The 20,663-nt window shown below is 40.0% G+C and overlaps 1 protein-coding gene across 2 annotated transcripts in view; it reads right to left on the bottom strand.

Annotated features, from left to right (window-relative positions):
* The window catches only part of Pappa (pappalysin 1), a 236,695-nt gene that overhangs the window by 91,627 nt on the left and 124,405 nt on the right, over positions 1 to 20,663 (bottom strand). For both annotated transcript variants that reach the window (XM_087183298.1, XM_021262175.2), the window contains one exon: positions 3,305 to 3,498. In XM_087183298.1, coding sequence (XP_087039424.1) covers positions 3,305 to 3,498 — 194 coding nt within the window. The remainder of the gene's footprint in view (positions 1 to 3,304; positions 3,499 to 20,663) is intronic.

The following is a 20,663-nucleotide window of genomic DNA, read 5'->3' on the forward strand; positions in this document are numbered from 1 at the left end:
TGGACTTCGAGATAGAAAAATTGTCATATCTACAACTTGCATAGTGACTAGGGTACAGGCAGAGTTTTATATTTCTTTGGTTTCTTTCACAGGCTGTAGCTCAGAGCTAGGCACAAACTTCTAATAAGTACCTGCATTTAAGGGCTGGGGATTTAGCTCAGTGGTACTGCTGCCTGCCTTGCAAGCACAAGGTCCCAAGTTTGATCCTCGGTACCAAAAAAAAAAAAAAGTACTTGCATTTATCATTTTTAAAGTAAGAGAAAGAAAGAGAGTGGAACAAACTGGAAAATAAAGCAGAAATGAGAGCCATATGGTCATTTCGTCATTCCCATAGTTAAAGAAGTGTCCCAGTGAAAAAAAGAGACCATGGAGCAGAGTCACTGTGGCAGGGAGTAGGAACAGCCCAAGATGGAAGATGCCAGGAGTGATTCTGTTCCAGGAAGATGGAAGCACCTCAGGTGGGCCACATAATGACACCCAACACTATCTTTCCACATAGGACTCTCTGCTTGCTTCTTAGTGAAGTTTCCCAAGCCTGAAGCCTGGATGTGACCCCACATAACCAATCTACGCCTGTCATGTTCCATGAGATCCTTCTAATTTTAGATTCTCCACTCCTGCCTGGGCCTAGGACAGAATCATGGTGCATCTCAATTTCTCCAAGGCAGACAACAATTCTTACCTTGGCTACAAAGGCATGTGAAAGTGGCTGGTGCATCTCAATAATGTTAGTCCTTGCCCTGTTCTCTTTTATCTGCTTTGGTCACTCTCTAGACTTGATATTCTCTGGGGCCCACACATGTATAAATGAGAGAGAGAGCGAGAGAGCAAGAGAGCGAGAGAGCTAGAGAGAGAGAGAGAGAGAGAGAGAGGGAATCTTATTGGCGGAAGGCAAGAGACGTATGGTGCCCCTTTCCATTTGATTCTTAAACCCAATTTCTGAGGACCTCCCAGTTCCTTCGGTTCCTTCTCTCCTACCATCAACATCTTCACTGGAGGCCTTGACAGGGTGAAAATTAACTACCATTTGCCTCTAATCACTTTACAGGTAATAAAGTCCAGAGTCACGCTTCATTCTTCCTCTCTGCTGTCAGAATGGAGCTAGGTTTCAACTTCCGAAATTGCCATTTCCTTGAACTATGCAGGCTGTATGTGTAAATGTTTGACTGTGTATCTGTATGCATGCCATTGTGTATGCATGTGAGTGTGTGCTCGTACGTGTGTGTGAGTGGATGCATGTGCAGGATGCTAGGGGTGGAGTAAGGGAATAAATCCTAGACATTTGCTTTCTGGTGAGGAATTTAGGAGACTTTTGTTCTTGTGGCCTCCAGGCTGCCCTCTGCCAGCCCCTCACCCTCTGCACCCAGGCAGCGCACACATCCCCTCCCCTGACCCTGTATTCTCCAGTGAGCTGATCTCATTATGGTAAATTTAGTTACAGCTGAAGTCTCCTTGTAACAAAGATTATGTCCAAGCCCAGAGTAATGGAACCTAGTCGATTTCATTAAAATAAAATTGGTTACAATGAATAATTCAATAGGATGATTTTGTTTCCTCATCTCCTCTTTGTAGATCGAAGAGTTAGTATTTATAATGATTTTTTTAATTGGATTTTTGTTTAGGAAGAGATGATCGCCCATAATTCCTGACAGCCCTCTCCTCACAAGATCAGAATAAGTGCTCCATGAAGCCTCTTTTCAAATCCAAAGGTTGGAAAATTCTCTTTTTTGTTCACTTTGGATGATTTTTACGCAGTTACTCCCTCAACTTTCATTCATGGGAGGGTCTGAGTGGGCTCTTAATACTCTTGTTTGAGTGATTTTTTTAAAACATTACTAGGAACTGGATGTCAGTGTTGAATTTGGAATTCCTGAACATTCTATGTAATAGGAAGGCAATGCCTGAGCATGTAGCGACATGTGTATGTGTAGGTGTGCCTGTGATTCTTCAAGTCAGGAAATTGACATTTTTTGGAGCACCTGGTCTTATCTAGATCCCTTGTTGAAGATGAAGGGACAAAGAGGAATTAAACTTGAATCTATTCTCAAAAGACTGATAGCCTAATGGGGGATCCAGACGAACAAACAAATGCTTAGAGTTCAGTGTGATGGGTAATGGGTACAACCATGCAGATGAGTTCACGGAGTGCAGAGGTGGTAGGGGAAGAAGAAGAATTCTGGTCATTTACTCATGTAATCATTCATTAACTCATTCACTAAGGTGGCAAAAAACATAAGAGGCACAGGAAACACCATGTTTCATTTTTTTCCACGTTCTGCAAGGAGTTCAGAAATAAATACAAATGAATAAAGAACCTAATAATGTAAACATCATCAAAAAGATGAAGCTCTGATGAAATGCATGAGAAATCTAATAAGTGAGGAGGTCCTTTCCTATATCGCACCCAGTGATTCTTCACTGAGCCCCAGCAGACAATTATATTTCTCTTTCATCTGGAAACCAGACCTGCTGCACTGCACCTGAATTGAGGAAGCAATATGGAAGAGGACTGTCCAGGAGCCAGGGGTCCTCTGCAAGGCCAGCAGGCAGGGTGGGCTTAGAAATGGCTGCTGGGCCAGGCACTGAAAGCACTGAGCCGTGACTCTGGGAAATGGGAGTCTCGGAGGAAGGCAGGTGCTTGCTCAGCAGGATAATTGGAAAGGCAGCTCTGGGGACAGCACAGCCATCCCTAGAATCACACAAGCTCTAGTGGCCCCCAAACCTTCACTGCCTCAACTAAGTTGTTAGTCCCCTGGGAGAGAACCAGGGCACATAAATAGTGTATTAGGGGACTGAGGAATGAGTTACAGCGTTGTAGAATTGGGGAAGTCCTTGGAGATCATCACACTCAATTAGTCACTATTTAAAAGATGGGCAAGAGAGCCCCAAAGAGGTGGAAGGCTAGTGCACAACCACACAATGAATTCATGGTAGAAGTACCAGTAATTCATTAAGCACACAACTTGGTAACTTCTAAAAAAACAAGTGAGGTTTCCCAAAATGAATTTGTTCTTACCCCTATTGAATTCCAGGGATATATCCCAACTGCAGTTCTTTCCTACCTAAGAATTACAACAGGTAGGGAAATGGGAAGACAGATATTACCTCATGATGCTGATGGGCCCTCCGCCTTGCCCATTGCCTGTGTAACCCTTTGTAAATACTGACACTATATCTGGCTAAAGATGTGCTCAAGTGGCCACATCCGGTGACATCACGTATGAGATGAGGACCTTGAGGTGCACAGGAAAGATTCAGAATGTCACCAAGAAGTGTCACACAAAGCTAGGGTCTTACGTCTTACCTGTGATGCTGCTGGCTGCCCGATGATGACCCAGCCGGGGCACTGCTGGTCTTGATGGGACACCGAAGCGTTAGATGCCCACTGATCCAGGAATCCCTGGGGTGTGTAAACACCACAGTCTTTAATGCTAGTCTTTTGTTCAAACTCTTCACATACCCCATCTCCATCATGGAAATAGCACCGGCTGGGTTCATCTACAAGAGAAAGGCAGAGAGGGAGACAGTTGATAAATATTTGTTCTTTGGCCTCTGGCCTCATTAGCAACAATGAGTTTGGACCACCAAATCCACCGGCCTTGTCGAGCGCATCCTCATTCGTCATAAAGGAATATTCTTTAGCCTTAAAAAAAGGAAATCTTGTCAGATGCAATGACATGGATGAAACTGGAAGGCACCATGCAAAGTGACATAAGCCAGTTACAGAAGGACAAACCCAGCATGGTTCCCCCTGGGTGAGGTAGCTAAACTCATGAAACTCATAGATAAAGAAAGTGAAACAAAGCTTTCCAAATTCTGAAAGGAGGGGAAATGAGTACTACCTGTTCAATAGGTATAGAGTTTAATTATGGATAATGAAAAGCTCTAGATAACTGCGGCACAACATTATGCTTACAATTGACAACGTTATACTACAAATTTAAAATATTAAGCATGTATTTTGCCACATATATACACAAAAGTTCACAAACACATCCACCTTCATTACCCCCAAGTGAGCCTCACCACCTCAAGAGGAAGGCATTACTATTATTTTAATCACTATTTTAATCTTAAAGTTGAGATGGCACACAGGTGTAATAACTTGAATAAGGTCACACGGTGTGTTTATGTCAGATGTGGTATCAGAACCCATGCCTTCACTTTCCAGCTCTGAGTATATTACTGGCATTATAGAACCTCCTAGCTCCAAACTTGGGTTCATATAACTCCAAAGGTAATTCCAGTTCTGCATAAAGCATGAACTGGCTTCAGTACCAGTTCTGAAACTTCATTGCTCTGTTATATTGGACAAGTCTCTTTCCTTCTCTGGACCCAGTCATCAGAACAAAGAAAAGGGTTAAAGTACTGGGAGTACAAGACCTTTTTCTGTCTCATGCTTCTAAAGACTTGTCAGATACCTTAGGAGTTTCAGCCAAACACCAAGTAAATTTTCAAGCTCCTATGCACTTCAAACTACAGTAACAGTTTCTGTTTGGTTTAAAGCTATTGTTGAATGCAATGATTCTCCCTTAGCTACAAGGACAAGAACCACAGAAATAAAGGGCTAGGAGCAGATAGGTCTCAAGCAGATGTGATCTATGCATGTTTCTTGGTATTTTAGCACAGAGAAACACATGTAGAAATCTGCATATGGGCATATGAAAAGTATTACCCTGCCGTCTTTTTATAACTTTAATACCATCTCTTCTGTGCTATTTTCTCAATTTTTCTAGACAAAGCTAACTACTCTGTACTGCATGTGTATTCCTATTTTATTAAAATCTCCACCTTAACACTTAACACACCATGCTGTCATTAGATCTACATGCTGCAGCTCCCCTGAAAGATTCAGAATTCCTTGAAAGGTAGTCTCATTACCATATCCAAGCTAGAGTGTACTTTGAAAGTGATGGCAGTGCAATTAAAAATTATATCCATGTAATAGTAATATAATCTTGGGAAATCACAATGCAGGTAAATCACTGTGCAGATATTGCTTGATCTAGGTCATCCTTCCCCAATTTACTAGGAAACAGGAGCGAGGAGCTCTGGAGAGAGCAAAGATTGTGAGGCCAGAGACTTGATTCGATTTCTGCTCTTTCTCTTGACTCTGTAACTTTGCAAAACTAACTTTGCTTCTCAGCCTCTGGATCCCCAACTGTAAGAGGGACATGACAGTCCCGGCCTGGAAAACCTCTCATTGGAAAGGAATATAAACATGCTTTGTACATTCTAAAATAATCATCAAGATAAAAAAAGTACTCTTTTCTAAAGGGTCGATTTGTTCCTAAATAATTGAATTAAATCAAGTTGTGAAATAGTATCAAGCAACATTCTCCCAACTAGAAAGAGCCTAGGTCAAGGAGAAATAAGACTTGAATTTCTATGATGCTGACTATTTGAAAATAGAATTATTGAACTCAGGGACAGCAAAATGTTGAGTCCCTTCCAAGCTCTAAAATCCTTTGTTTATTTCTGCAAACAGTTTACATAGCGAAATAGTATCAAAGGAGCCAGAATAAATCAATCCATTATAATTCAATTATTTAAAGATGGGTTTGAGCCAGCTGAGAACCCCAGTGACCAGTAGCATGCAGGGCAGTTCAGGCATAGAAAGAACACAGGCTCAGTGCTTCTCAGTAGCTCTGACCTCTTGATCACTGTGGCCAACCTACATAATAAAACACATGTCCAATCCAAGAGTGGTCAGCCATATATCTAGTCTTAATGCAGAGAGTAAGGATTTTGACAAGTGGCAAAGATAGGATCATCCCCATCTCTACCACACATAAGCTGTGTAGGACTGAAATGAAATACCCTAATCCCTCTGAACTTCACTTTCCTTACCCACAGACAAAAAAAAAAAAAAAAAAAAAAAGTGGAGGCAGTAATATTACCCACTATTGTTACAGTGATTATGTGAAATGGCATGGACAATGTCAGCCCCTTTACCCATTTATCTACTGGAAAACTGAGAGCTAGAGGAGGTATAGTATCTGCCTCTGAGCCATACAGAGAAAACTGGAACCAGAGTTGAAAGTTTGAGCCTGGCTTTTCACACCCAGCAGGACAGACCCTTTTTACACCAGTGTGATTCTCTCTGTGCAGTATCATCATGATAAGATCGTGGGGTTATCACTTTTCCCTCCTCTGATATAAACACAAATAGAGTGAGATTATAGTAAGATTATATAAAATCTATTCTCTAACAGGACTTAATTCATTTCTTCAGCAAAGATACTTCTCGGAGTAGACCCCACCCTGGGCAAAAAAAGAACTAGGGATGAATTTTCATGAAGGCTAATTTCTTCTTGTGTTTAAGACTGAGGTAATTCTGTCTGCTTAGAATCAGCAGAACTCGAGATTGGAGGGAGACAGGCATGGGTAGAAAATTAGGTGCATAGGTGAGTAGACAGGCAGATAGATGATGGGTAGACAGATAGGCAGAGACAGAGTTAAGAAGAGGAGAGAGGCAGAGAGAGAGAGACTGAGAATAAGAATATGTCTGGTTTCTTCTAGATTCTGCTGACAAAGCTATTGTGCATCCCTTTTAAAAATAACATCCTTGGACTCTGCTATTCGGCTTCTCTTGCTGCTAGTGTCTCAGGAGCCCTTCAGCTCCATCTGCCAATCTTTGTCTGGGGAATTCTCTATCTCTCTCTACTCCCTGTGCCCCAAGCACTGAACAGAACAGGGCAAGGAATAGAATACAAATGTGCAGCCAGGAAAAACAAAGACAGCAACAATAAAACAAAACTAGCCTTGTTTTCATTACATCAATTTACTTGATGCCCCTTGAATGCTTTATGCCAGGTGCTGAGCAGGTTGAAGTAAAGAATTTGAAGTCAATCCTAAGGTCAAATGATCCTGCTGCCACCCTGACTTCCACATAGTAGTTAGGTGGCTTTGATGATAATATATTCCACTAAGAGCAGTATTGTGTAGACTATATGCATGTATACACCAACACATCTGAAAATCTAACAGACTTTCCAAAACTATTTGGTGAATGAATGAGTGATTAAACTTCAGCCTCCCTGATGTACACACTCCTGTGCAAATAGAGTTTGCACTCTACAAACTTTGAAGACTTTCTTTAAATTATGGTTTGGGGGAAGTAAAAGGAACTGAGATACTAATAGGGACCGTCTCCTAGTGGGCTTGCACCAGGTAGTCTGATCGCAAAATCTCTTAGCAAAAGGTAATTCCTCATTTCAGATTATCATCTTACTCATGGTGACACATTTAGAAAGCTGTTCTACCCAGCCAAGATATACGATGTGGGAGGGCTTGGCACAATTAACAAAGTCTGTCTTCCTCAGGTGTGTTTTCTCATGTGAGAAAGTATATTTTCCTTTGTAAGAAATGAACTCAGCCAAAGAGCCCAGTGTAGAGGAGCTTTCTGCAAGTGGACAGCTGATGCAGCCCCTCATTGACTTAATTTTCAACTTTTATCTGTCTGGACCACTGAGATGCAATGCCATGTCCCTGCATTCCCAAGGCGTATACTAAGGACGCTACTTGTGGTAGGTGGAGGCTGTTGCCCTCACTGGAAAGCTTGGGAGGCCAAATATAAGGAAAAGAAGACAAGTTCACCTTAAAGTATAGGCAGAAGCTGGAGTTAGTGCTAAGGTTAAGAGTTCTTATCTTTGAAACAAACAAACAAAGAAACAAACACCCGAGTTCAAACATTGTTCTACTCCTTATTACTGGTTAATCTTGGACATGATATTTCACCTTTTTATGCCCCAGGCTGACCACCTATGAAATGGGCATAAGATGACCTTTTAGACTTCCTCAATGTGCTTCAATGTTCAAAGGTGCTAGGTATGATCAAATAGCCTAATAGTCCAAGAGACACTAAAATAAAACCAATCTGGAAGACACAATATCTTTTCTTAATAATGAGGATGCTGGGATGATGCAGAGGTTGCAGAAGTCTTCTTTATTAGAGATTTCAATACAACTTACAATGTGGAGACACCAATTAACTTAGCTTGATGCAAAACTTTGGTAATTCATGATGTGCCTGGAATACTTTGGATGAAAAAGTGAGAGAAACAGCTGGAATTCATAGCTAGAAAAGGGAGAAGGAATTTAAGTTGCTTATATCTTCTCATATATGATTTATACCATGAAACTTGCCTTCATACCAACTCTCATCAGTTTAAAGGACCTTGATCATATAATGAAAAATTAACAGTCACTGAAAAAGTAACATAAGCCAATGTGTTCTTCAAATGAGATGTGAGATAATGTGAATACTTTAGGATAATTGGTTAATTTAAGGTTTGGCTTAAGTTTTCTACCCCCCCCCCAAATCTTACCATTCCCCTTCATTACATACAGCCTTTTGATAGATCCTGACCACTTAATTGGAGAAGATAAGTTTCCTTAGTTTGCCATACAAGGCTCTTCACAACTGTTTTCTTCCTTCAATTTTCCAAACCAGCCATTTCCATTTCATTTATCCATGCTATCTCACAAGGGCTGTCTTCCTCTGTGGGGAATGTATTTTCCATTTCTTCGCCTTAGTAATCCCCACTAGTTCTTCAAGCTAGTATCTCTCTTGGCAAGTCTCTATTTTAACCCCTTTCTCAGATTCCTACCCTCCTTGGATTAAGTGCCCTTCCCTATATTCCCACACTTTCCATATTTCTTCCATCACAGGCTCTTCCTGTCTGCTTATGGGTCAGTCTCACATAATAGATAACAAGGACCTCTGGGAACAAAAATTTTGAGTCTTTCAACTCTATTTTTAACTAACAACATAGTACCTAGAATGAAGGTGCCAATTAAATAGCCAAGGGATACATGAATGGGTGAGTGACAAAAGATTAAAACACTTATATTTAATTTCACTTATCCCAATTACACATGGTCCAAATGAACCAAGTACTCATATACTTTCTGGTAATGCAATTACTGGCCATACAATAATAGTACTGTCAATCAGATTTCATAAAAAATAGGGATACTTTCCTAAACAGAACAAAATACTTTGCCTAAAAGATTAGCTTCACTTTAAAATTTCATTGAACATTAGGACTTGGGTTGTTCTAAAACAAGCCCAAATGGACGGTCCCTTAAACATTTCCATGATGCCCAGCTGGTATTAACTCATTTGTAATCCTTTCAGCAATGAATGAGAAATAGATAAGAGGTACCAAAGCTTTCTGGAGACTTTAGGATTGAGCACTGTTGTTTTCCCCAGCTACAATAGCCTCTACCCGTTGTAAGAGAGCTGGAGAAGACTATCAGTGCATTTCATCAAAATTTACCAAATACTTGTTTGCTGTCCGTGATGGTGCTAGGAATGCATGGTTGAAGCACACTGGTCCCCTCCTCCGCTGGAAGAATCAATACTGCTTGGTAAAATTGGGGAAAGTTCCTTGAGAAATGGTTTAGCAGAAACATATTCGAGGATGAAAAAATTCTAGCATGTTGAGGTAGGAATCTGAGTCAAAGATGAGTCTCTACCAACATTTGAGTGAGGGAATACAGTGACTCCCAGAACTGATAAATTGAAAAGCTGACTTGAAGGCATATTAAAGAAGGATTCCAATATTATGATAAGAAATTTGAACGTTATCCCCTCAGAGTGGTGAGACTTTGGAGCAGGAAAGCTCTATTGTAATCATGTTTTTTTTATACTCTCAGAGACAATGAGGTAAATACTTGATTTTGTTTAGCAGATGTGCCATTTACTATTTATTAAAGTTTGGGAAAACTGTAGAATTTCTAAGACTTGGTTTCCTCATCTGAATAATGGTTGAAGGATCGAATACTTAGTGATCCTGCAATCACTGAATAGTAGATAGAATTATATAAAAATCAAAAATATCTACCTACTCATTTCTGTGTGTCACATACTATGATAAACCATAGGCATAAAGTAGTAAATAAAACATGAATGACTTTTGCTCTGTAGAACTTAACAGTGGTAACTGCACATAAATTCTTGATATATAACAGATGGCCAATAAATGGTCTACAATGACGACCTTGGAGCTGAAGCAATTATTCCATTTTACCTATGGGAAAGCTGATGTCTATAAGGTTAAAGTTCTTTGCTGAAACCTTTAGAGAAAATTTCTATTAGAGACAAGACTAGAGTGTTGATTCCTGAACTTGTACACAATGCCCTTTTTATGATACCCTGCTGTTTTAGCTCTTATTCCTGGGAACAAAACAGTTCATTATCTTAATCAAGTTTCAGTACTACATTTGGAATTTCCTGACTTCGTTTTTCATACTGTCTACAGGTATGGGCTAAAGAGTCTAGAAAGCTATTGGAGTTACCAAGCTTCATGCAGAGTGAAAAATCTGCAGATAGGGAGTAAGAATTTTCATTCATGGAAGATGGATTTGATTTAGGGCTCAAGGAAGAAGCAAATAATTTAAATGCACATTCTTGAAATGGGCTATCTTCCAAAGAACAAGAGGAATTACTTGTCTTTCTAAACTTTTTGTTCATAAAGATGGATCATCTTTTGAGAAATCTGTATCTATTTCTAGCTGAGGACATTTTCTTTCAGTCCAATGATTACTATTTTTTTTTTTTACTTTGTTAAAGACCATATAAAATTAGTATTTTTAAGTTCAACTGTTTGTTTAGGTATAGTCCAACCACAACAAGGTTCATGCCACATAATAAGTCATCCACACAACAACACAAAAAGACCCCAAAAATGCACAATCTTTGTATCCAAATAATAGCCTGTTGGAACAGCAGAATGGTAGTGCCTTAATCCCAGACAATTTACAAAAGGGAAGTTGAGTGGAGGCTACACTGGCATCATTTCCTCTGGAACAGAAATATCTTGACTTCATATTGTCTTTCTTTCAAAGGCTTCATGTCAAACCCACACTGCTAACCTCATTTAATTCTACTCAAACCACAGTTTGTTCTTTAACCTCTTCAATGAGATCAGCCTGCCCAGAGTACCAAACACAGGGTGGTGAAGGGCTCCTGAAGAACCATAAATCTGCTGACAAGCTTCAGATGCCAATTAGGTCTGCTGAATCTGAGAAGCTTAAGTAGATTTCTGCTTCCTTCAAGGGTTGGCCACATACCAGCATCAGCCAGAAATTCCTCCCTGTGTTTCACAGTGGGAACGAGGCATCATCTAACAGACTAAAAGCACTTAGAAAAGAAGATTTTCTGGGTGTCACCTACATTATCAGCCTACCTCTGCCTCAGACCGCAGAACAGCCTTGTCCTCTCTCTCACAACTGGCCTTGGTTCTTTCCCACTTCGATCCCTTCTTCCAGCAACTTATCCATGATTAAAATGTAAATTTCATGTTTGAAATATTTGACTTATAGAAAATTTGAATATTGCCAACTAGGTTTCAAGTCCTTTCATAGTTTAATACCAATTTTCTTGTTTATCCAATCTTAAATAAATGCACTTACTTTCCAGGACCCATACCTCACAGCATCTACCCTTATTTCCTTAGCCTGAATGGCTGCTCTCCACCTCTGAGTCTCTCATCCTCAAGATGGACCATCTGCAGATTGGTGGTACCCCACTTGCCACTCTGTTGCATGTCTACATGTTCAGCAGAACCAAGTTGCTTCTATTCCCAGCATCCTTATTCTCTCCTTCCAAATCAGCAAAACAGATACAGCTAATCCAAACATTTTAAAATTGACAAAGCAATTTTTTGAAAAATACAAATTTTGAATTAAAAAACTAAAACTTCCTTTTATTTATCTTCTGAATACTATTTCTCCTGCTTCGTGTTTTCCTTTTTGAGTTAGAGTAATCGAGTTGTCTAAACTTATGCATTTTATCTCCTAAATTTATTCTTCGATTGTCTGATCTAGCTTCTACACTTACCACTCCATCAAAATCATCACAGTGTCACAAAAGTCTCTCCTTCTCTCCCCGCTGCCTTCCTAGTCTTTTTTGGCACCTCAGGCCCTTCCTTTTTTCTCTATCTCTACTCTCTCATCCATCCCAATCTTTAAATAAATATTTCAAATAATCTATATGCCAACAATATAAGTGACACATATGGTTTTATAGCAGATCTCTTTTCTGATCCCCAAGTGCCTACAGAGACATTTCTACAGCCTCTGTTTAAAGGAATCTTACAGAATCAAGCAAAATATTGATTATTTTCTATGACCCCTTTTTTCCACCTTAGCGAAGGACAACACTATCAGCCAGCACAGGCCAAACCAAAATCTTCCCAGTCGTCTCTCCTATTTTTTTTCACCCCTCCCCTCAACACCAAATAGCATCCATCAGCATATCCTACAGGATCTTTTGTCCCAGGATATTCCAAACAGATCAACTTGGCTCCATCACTACTGCACTATTCTAAGCCTTCATCACCATTGCAAGCTCACTTAACATGTCTCTCTGTTTCTTCTTTGTCTGTTTCCCAACCATTCTTCCTCTGGACACAGCTACACTGCTGTCTTTGAAACATGAGCTACACAATTCTCCCTATAACCCAAGTTGGAAAATGGCTTTCCATTTCATGTGTAACCAAATCCCGAGTTCGTATGATACCCCAGAAGTCTCCACTTCATCTGATTATTTCCTACTAACATTGCTCTTGCTCACTATCTTCCATTCAGTTACCTATCCATTCAGCCATCCACCCATCCATTCTCCTAGGCTGATATCTATTCATTTAAGAAGTATCTATTCCAAATTGGTTTTGCTCCAGAAATTTCAACTCGATGTTTAGACTCCCTGGAATACTTCTCTTTTTCTTGCTTTTCTCATGACCTCTTCACATTCAGGAGCCAGTTCAAATATTACTTCCTCAATAACAATCCTGTCTACCTGAAGTAAGCTCACATTCTATTTCTCCATTCTCTCATAATGTTTTATTTCTTTCATAGTAAAATAAATTCTTAGGGCTGGAGGCACTACTCAGTGATAGATTACTTCTTAGGCTGGATTTCCTCCCCCCATCAAAAATATACTAAGCTAAAACATTCATTTCTATGCATTATTGTTTCCTGCTGCTATATGGTATAAATCTCACAGTATCCTGCTTCAAAATTCACCTTTTCCTTTAGAACCAAGAAACTCTCTGGCCATATTACATGATTTATATTTTAAAATAAATAGCTAATTATCTATAGCTTTTGGATTCTGAGATATTTCTGGGCAGATTCTATTCCTACTTATATTTACATCCTTGATACTTAGGATAGTAGGTACTCAGGAAAAGTCTAATGAAGTTCTTTTGGAGATCTATTTATTTACCACTACTACAGATTGTACCCAGGGCCTTTGCACTGAGCTATATCCCCAGCTGTTTTTATATTTTTTTAGAGACAATGTCTTGAAAATTTTCCCAGGCTGTTATTGAACTTACAATCCTCCTGCCTCAGCCTTTTACTGTGATTATAGGCATGTGCTACCATGCTGGCTTTCTTTTGGAGTTTTAAAAGCTGCTATTAATTGTATTAAAGATGTCTGAGAATTTATGTAAATCTGTCTTAGCAGATTATACTATCTAAAGACCTTTATGAATATATTAATAAGCATGAGGTCATAGGACAAATCCTAGAACGCATTAAAAATTTAATTCCACGTAAGCAACCTCATAGTATTTTTTCCTGTGAGACATTGTGCCTCACCATCTGTCCTAAACATTGTTTCATTTTCCATCTTAACTAAATTTTGAAAGAAATAGAATATATGCATAGAAAATGGGGTACACGGTAGACTAAAATTTAATAAAGAAGTATGATAGTCTTTTAAATTAAAACTTGAAGATGCATTTACATCACCTTGAATTATTTTTTATTTATTTGAATGGCCAGAAAAGATTATAAGCAAAGATAGCAACCTTAATAAATGACAGTATATCCAATTGACCAGAATATTCAAAGCCTGACAGACTTCTCAGCTGAGTCTCAATGATAGCTCATGATATGGAAAAGAAGGCACTATGTAGCACCATTTATAGTGGCCATAAAACAGATGGGGTATCTAAGCACAAACAAGAGGAAGAATGATATATAGGACTCAAAGACCTTTAAAAGCATGAACAGGAAATAACCAAATGAAATCTGCATGATATAAAATAATAAATAGAAAAAATCAAAAATGTTGCAAGTGTCTAAATATGGCCTATAAAAGGTAATAAAATATAGCACACTAAAATGTGTTATCAGTGTTTTTAAAGTGATCTCATCTATATACAAAAGAAAGAAAGAGAAAGTGGGAAAGAGAGAGAAGAGGAAAAGAAAGAAAAAAAAAGAAAAGGAAAGATGGATCACTTTCTCAAAATTCACAACCAGGTAAAGAACAAAGAGTCAAGGGAACTAGACAGCTGCCCACTTTTCTACCTAGGTCTTTGCACAAGACCCTCTCTCTCTCTCTCTCTCTCTCTCTCTCTCTCTCAAATCAGAGGCTTGTCAAGCAGGCTTATGGTCCCTATCAATTTGTCACTCTAAAATATATTTGGTTCTTGATTTTTCCCTTTTACTGATTTAACCAGTTTTTCCACCTGAAACTACAGAGGCATGATCAGCAAAGTGAGGCCTGAGAAAGCTGAGGATGCTGAACCTATTCTGAATGACACAGAAGACTGTAATGACACACAGATGGAATTGGAGACCAAAAGTCAAAATTGGAACCTCAGTCCTATCACTAAGTTGCTCCTTGGTACTGGCTAACTTAAAGTATCCTCTGAAGCTCATTCTTTGTGCCTTTTTTTTAAAAAGCAAAAATATTATTTTTACTCTCTTTAGGAAAGTGGCCACAGGGATCTGGTAAAGTACAAACATACCACAATGATTGGATATGTTTGAGTTGAGAATAAACCCAAACATATCAAAAAACTATAAGAAGTATTATTTTCTCATTGCAGATATAAACCAGAACTCATTTCCCAACTCACTGAATAGCTTTTCCAATTCATTAAGTTGCAATTCAACCATTGCCTTCCGAATGAAGACCTATCTAACCATGCAATCAAAATATAGTTCTCACCTCCACTTGTCACACTCTTCACCAATAATCTATTGTATTCCCTTCATGGCTTTATCTTGTTTCTTAAAATGTTTACTTGATCAGTAAACTTTCTCTAAAACAGAATGACAGCTCCGTGGCAGCAGAAACATAAACTGTTTTGCTCACTGATGCATTCAGATTCTAGTACACAGAAAACAATATTGGCAACTATTTACTGAATGAATGAAGGAAGGAATAGTGCTACAAAGGTCTATAGAAATTATCTATCTAGTCCATATGGTTCCCTTTGCAAATGTAGCAACTGAAATTCAGAAAGGTCAACTAACTCACTGAATGCAACCCAATGAATTATTGGAGGCCAGTGGTTCTGACTGGCTAATGAAAGCTCATTACACATATATTAGAAGGGAGCAATATCAAGTAGAAATTGGTTTATGAGAAATGCACATATGTGAGCAAAAAGAATATTAATAATGTATCCAAATGAAAGTCAGTGTAGATATATATTCGCATCTATTTTTTTATCTAGTAAAACAAGTAGTCCATCATTCTGTTAAGACATCCTGGAGATTCCATCCTGAATATTCCAGACTTTTGGACAAATGGATGTTATGCCTATCAGTGGGCAAAGGACTGAAGTCAAGGAAACACATGAAAAGCAAGCCAGTTACCCCAGTGTGGCAATGCTGGTTGTGATTAAGGTGACCACAGTGTGCTGGGTGCCTGGTGAGATCCTCATGTAGAAACAAGTGTCAAAATGGATCCCTCCCACCCTGGGCTCTTGGTGGTTTGTCCTGCCTCGAAGACCATTCTCCTGCCCTGTGGTTCAGATAAACGCAAAAAAGATGGAGCACTGAAGCACAGTGTCCTCCATCTCTAACTTGATGAGACACATTGCAGCTCTTATGAAGAACAGAGCCGAGGGCCAGGCAGGATGACAATTGGGTAGGTAAGTTTCCTTTCTCTTATATGATAGATAGGATACTCTTCAGCATTTGGAATCAGATTTTGTGTTGATCTGAATCTGTTTGCTGTTTGATTTACGTTAACAATATTTCATTGTTACAGAAATAGGTAGATGTCTTTTTACTTTGCAATTTAAAAAAGTCAAAAGAGAGAGGAGAAGAGAGGAGAAAGGGAGGAGAAAACAAGTCTTAAATCTTAAGAGTTAACCTGCAACATTTGGAAATACAAATCAAAAGTGTTGCTCTTTTTGATCGGAGATCAAAAGCATCATCGTGACTCTTCATATTCAAGAAGTCTTCCAAGGAGCAGTGAGTGGTACTGAGTTCAGTTTCCACCATCTAAAAGAGGTGTTTGGCCCCCCAAAATCATGAGATCACTGGCTATTGATTCCAGGGCAGAAACCACAAAAGTCCCCTCTGGTCCTAGACAGACAAACCATGGCTTGAAGAAAACCAATTCTGGATCATTGAGAGGATGTGTTCAGAGAATGGGACTCTGACTAGGTACCCCTCACTAAGCAACGTTCATATAGGTGTGAAGATGCTTAACCTAAAAAGACAAGGCTCAGAGGAGACACAATTTAAAACTCTTCTGTTAGGAAGAGTTGGTCAGGGCTGGCGATTTAGCTCAGTGGTTTCACCGTCTGCTGCCCAAGTACAAGGACTCGAGTTTGATCCCTGGTAACAACAACAAAAAAAGAGTTAGTCTGAAAATGCAATCAGCAGCCTCAGTTTATCGTTATTTGTTTAAGGTTTTGGACAGAGGCTTAGTAACAATTTACAAGGTATAATCTTGTCCCTTCCTGGTTCCACTGCCATGTGTCTTCTCATCTAAGATCAAGGCAGACTGAAATTGTGGCTGCTTTCTTAACGTACCGGTGTTCTGCCTCATCTCCCCATCTTTGCTGAGGGTTCCTCAAAATTTCTAGCTGCTTTTTCTTAGTCCCTCTTTACCCTGTATTCTTAGTGTTTAACTAGAAATCCTATCACCATTTCACCCTAAGAAAAGCTAGTCCTCCCATGTCTTCCTATAATATCATCTACTTCTCAAATTAAAATACTTGGTATATTTATTTTCTAAGTGAACAACTGGATGACTTGCTAAGTGCTAGGCATTGCATTAAATGTTTCAAATGCACTCTGTCATTTAACCGTGGAAGAGCACTAGGTGTTTGGTGCTCTCATTATCTCCATTTTACAGAAAAGAAAGTTGAGATTTAACGGGGTTAAATGGATTTTTAAGTCGCAGAATCGAGAATGAAATCCAGACTAAGTTTGATTTCAAAATCTACACTTGTCTGTCCGCTCATTCTGCCCAGCCCCTGCCTTCATGGATGTGGATACCGAGGAGCTCTCCTGAGATGCGCTGACCTGATGCTGTCTGGGATGCCCTGTGATGCTGTCTGGTGAGCAGGCTCAGGGATCTTTTGGAGCCAGGTGGGAACCAAAGTCACATCTCAGCTGCCCACTGATTAGCTGGGCGACCAGCACACTTCACCCTTAGGTCCCAGCTCTCTTTTCAGGAAACTAGTGAAATGCTGACTATCTTCCCAGATATTAGGAAGATGAAATGAAAAACTGGATAGAAAACACCCAGCTTCACATCTGGCATTAAAACCAAAATACTGTAAAAGATAAAGAACCTCTCTTTACCTAAAGCAAATAATCCATTTCTGTTACCTTGTGCCACCGTTAAACGGCATGGGCTCAATAACTTATGTTTTGGTTAAACGTTTTTAATTTTTTTGAAGTGGAATCTGAGTTTTTGTTGGCAAGTGATTGAGCATGCTGGGCTCAGCCTCCCAGCCCACAGTCCATTAGGGAATTTACAAGGGGAGATGGGGACCTTAGGCTCAAGCACTCCCTTCAGAGGCCCTACTTACAAAGCCATCAATTTCCTTAACAAAGAACATTGGCTTAAATGCCCCTTAAAGCAGTGTTATTTACACAGTTATCCACTTCCTTTTGAATTCTCTGCCTGGGGGGTGGCATGCCTGCCGTTCTTTCTAGCTACTAGTTAATTAGGCTTCCTCCCCAAAAGGAAGCTAGTCACTGACTGTACGTGGAATTCAAAAGCAGCCCAATTTGGGGTTGTCAGAGAGTCCTACAAAGTGATCTAAATACTGTAACATCCAAACTCACGATTCTATCCAGTCCTTTTTCTAAAGTCCTAATATGTTTGGACTGGTGTAGGGCAGAGGTAGCGAAAGAGCCATGTGCACTGTACACAGAGGTAAAATAAAAATCAAGCAATGGCAAACACTTCCCGGCTCATGACACATCAAAATAGCAACACTGCCTTTGCACAGATGAGAGGAAACCAAAGTAGCTCCCACCTTTCCTGGCAGAACTAGGATCTGAGCATTAGCAACCCCTAGCTGGCAGTCACACTACCCTAAAGCCACCTGAACTACAGTGCTTTGCTGGAGATGACAGCCAGAATGTGGAAATCTCCACTTGAACCAAGTTTGATCTGGCTCTAAAAACCAATAAAAGTTGACTACACTTTGTGCTTGCAAAATAAAACTGTCTCATGAGAAGTATATCCTTCTTTCCCTCGTTTGTTCTCTATTTACTGAGCCACAAATTATGTGACAGGTTCTGGACTAAGTCTGAGAAATCAGATGATTACTGTTGGTCTCAGCATCCCAGGACTCAGGTTTTAGTGAGAGGAAGATATGTAAATTATCACTGCACAGCCAGATAATGTGCTAGTGAAGAAGAAGGCTTCTTAGGCCCAGTCTTAGCCCAATTGGAGATGGTTTTTCCTTGGGAGGTTGTACTGGGTTATATATCTCAGAGGAGCAATGGGTAGTGAGGAACACATTTTAGGCAGGGGGACTGTGAGCAAATGAAAGGACACTAGAAAACCAAGTAGCAGGTGTGAAACACAAGAAGGTGTTGGAGAATAAATTGCAAATGACTAGATGAGACCATGCAGACCTTGAAGGCCATAGGGAAGAATTTAAATTAACTCAAGTGCTATAGGAAGCCACTTGACACTTTCAAGTGGAGAGTGGTGGACAAGTGGTATTGGCACTTTAGGAAACTTACTTTGATTGTATTAGGAGATACAGTAGGTTGGGGTAGGCAAAGATGGAGAACCAGGGACCTGTTAGAACTCTCTTGTAATAGCCTAGGAAGGTGTTTAAAGGGGCTTCAGAGCAATGACCATGAAGATGGAGCAGACAGGTTGATTTGAGGGAAAAATAGTTTAAAAAAAAATTAGAAGGATGTGGGAAATGACAGAGAGGGAAGAGTTATACATATTTCCTGAATCTTCAGTTTAAATGCTGGCTGACTCTTGACATCACAAGAGGAGACTAAGACAAATAGTTGCAGCAGGTCTGGGTAGAAAGATGGTTAGCTGCCAGCATGTTTGTGGGGCATCCAGCTAGAGCAACTAGAGACACAAATCTGAAAGGGAAGAGAAAGACCCAGGCAGAACACAGAGATTTTGAGTCTTTGGTCTTGAAGGATGAGCTCTAGGGGAGAACACGGGGTAAGAAGGGCGCCCCCTGTGGAACTTTTAATACTGACATAAAGTTTAGGCAAAAGGAGTTCCACATAGGAGTGATCAAGAAGTTAAGGAAAGCTGGCAGAAGGCTTATGTCAGAGGTATTGGGAGTTCTGAAAGAGCCAGAAAACTCCAGGTAGAAAAATACTTTAATATGCTTGCTTTATCATGCTGTTTAAAAGAATCTCCTTCATGGCCTCCTTAAGTAGTGATTCTCATGTTTTGCCTGATCTGTTCCAGGGATAGGGTACTCTGTACTTGTAAGTAAGAATTAGAAGATTCGTTTTAATAAGTATGCTTACTAGTAATTGATCAGTCTTTGAAGGACAGGAACTGTCCTACACACTGCACACCTGGTATGCTCAAGTGATGAATAAATGCACTGAATAAGTTCCAAAGTAAAGAACAGAATATGTCATAGCAATCCTAAGAGGTAAGGAATGCTGCTGTCATTTCTCAGATGGAAGAAGCTACTCAGGCGCACAAGCCTGGAGCAGACACAAGGTGCCTGTGATTCAGGGTCAGGTCAATTGGCTTTGCCTTCCACCTTGTTCAAGAGTTCTCTTGGCAAAAGGCACAAAGACGAATGGAAACAGCAAAGGATTTAAGACACTCGAGTAGCATTTTCCTTGGTAATGAAGCTGAACTCAAGTTATGCGCGTGGTTTTGGACCTCTGAAATGGAGAGACAGGCTCCAGCCAGGACCTTCATAGCCCTGCCAATGGTGGTTGATAGTTTCATTTAAACTTATGGATAATTTGGGCCTGGTTTATGACTGGTGTTGAAAGCTAAAATCACTCTGATTTCTCTTCAGGTTAGTTTGCCAAGAGTACTTTGTTGGCCCTTGAAAAGCATCCCACTCAGAGTTAGGCTGAGTGTCTTAAAATACTGCTCCCAGCAACTCAGGCTTCAGTCCAGAAACCAGGATCCACAAGATCAGACACTTCCCTCTTTAGAACTAGTATACTCACTCCTACCCCAACCCCACTGCATCTTCAATGACCAATGTCTTCTAAAGCCCTCCAAGAAGGTGTTCAGCTGCTTCCCACACAGGGCAGAGCTTTGTATGCAGCAGGTGCTTAGTACAGACAGAGCGTTGTGTGAGATGGTCTCATTCCTTTCTGACTATCTTTGCAGGACCCCGAGGCTGCTGCCTGGAGGAATGAGATGACAGCCACAAGTAGAACTGGAGCTCAGAGTCCCAGATCCTGGAGTGGGGAATTTG

This window comes from Heterocephalus glaber, unplaced genomic scaffold (assembly GCF_053883595.1).
Source record: "Heterocephalus glaber isolate CG9 unplaced genomic scaffold, H.glaber_assembly_v1.0 deba00001479, whole genome shotgun sequence".
Classification (NCBI taxonomy): Eukaryota; Metazoa; Chordata; class Mammalia; order Rodentia; family Bathyergidae; genus Heterocephalus; species Heterocephalus glaber.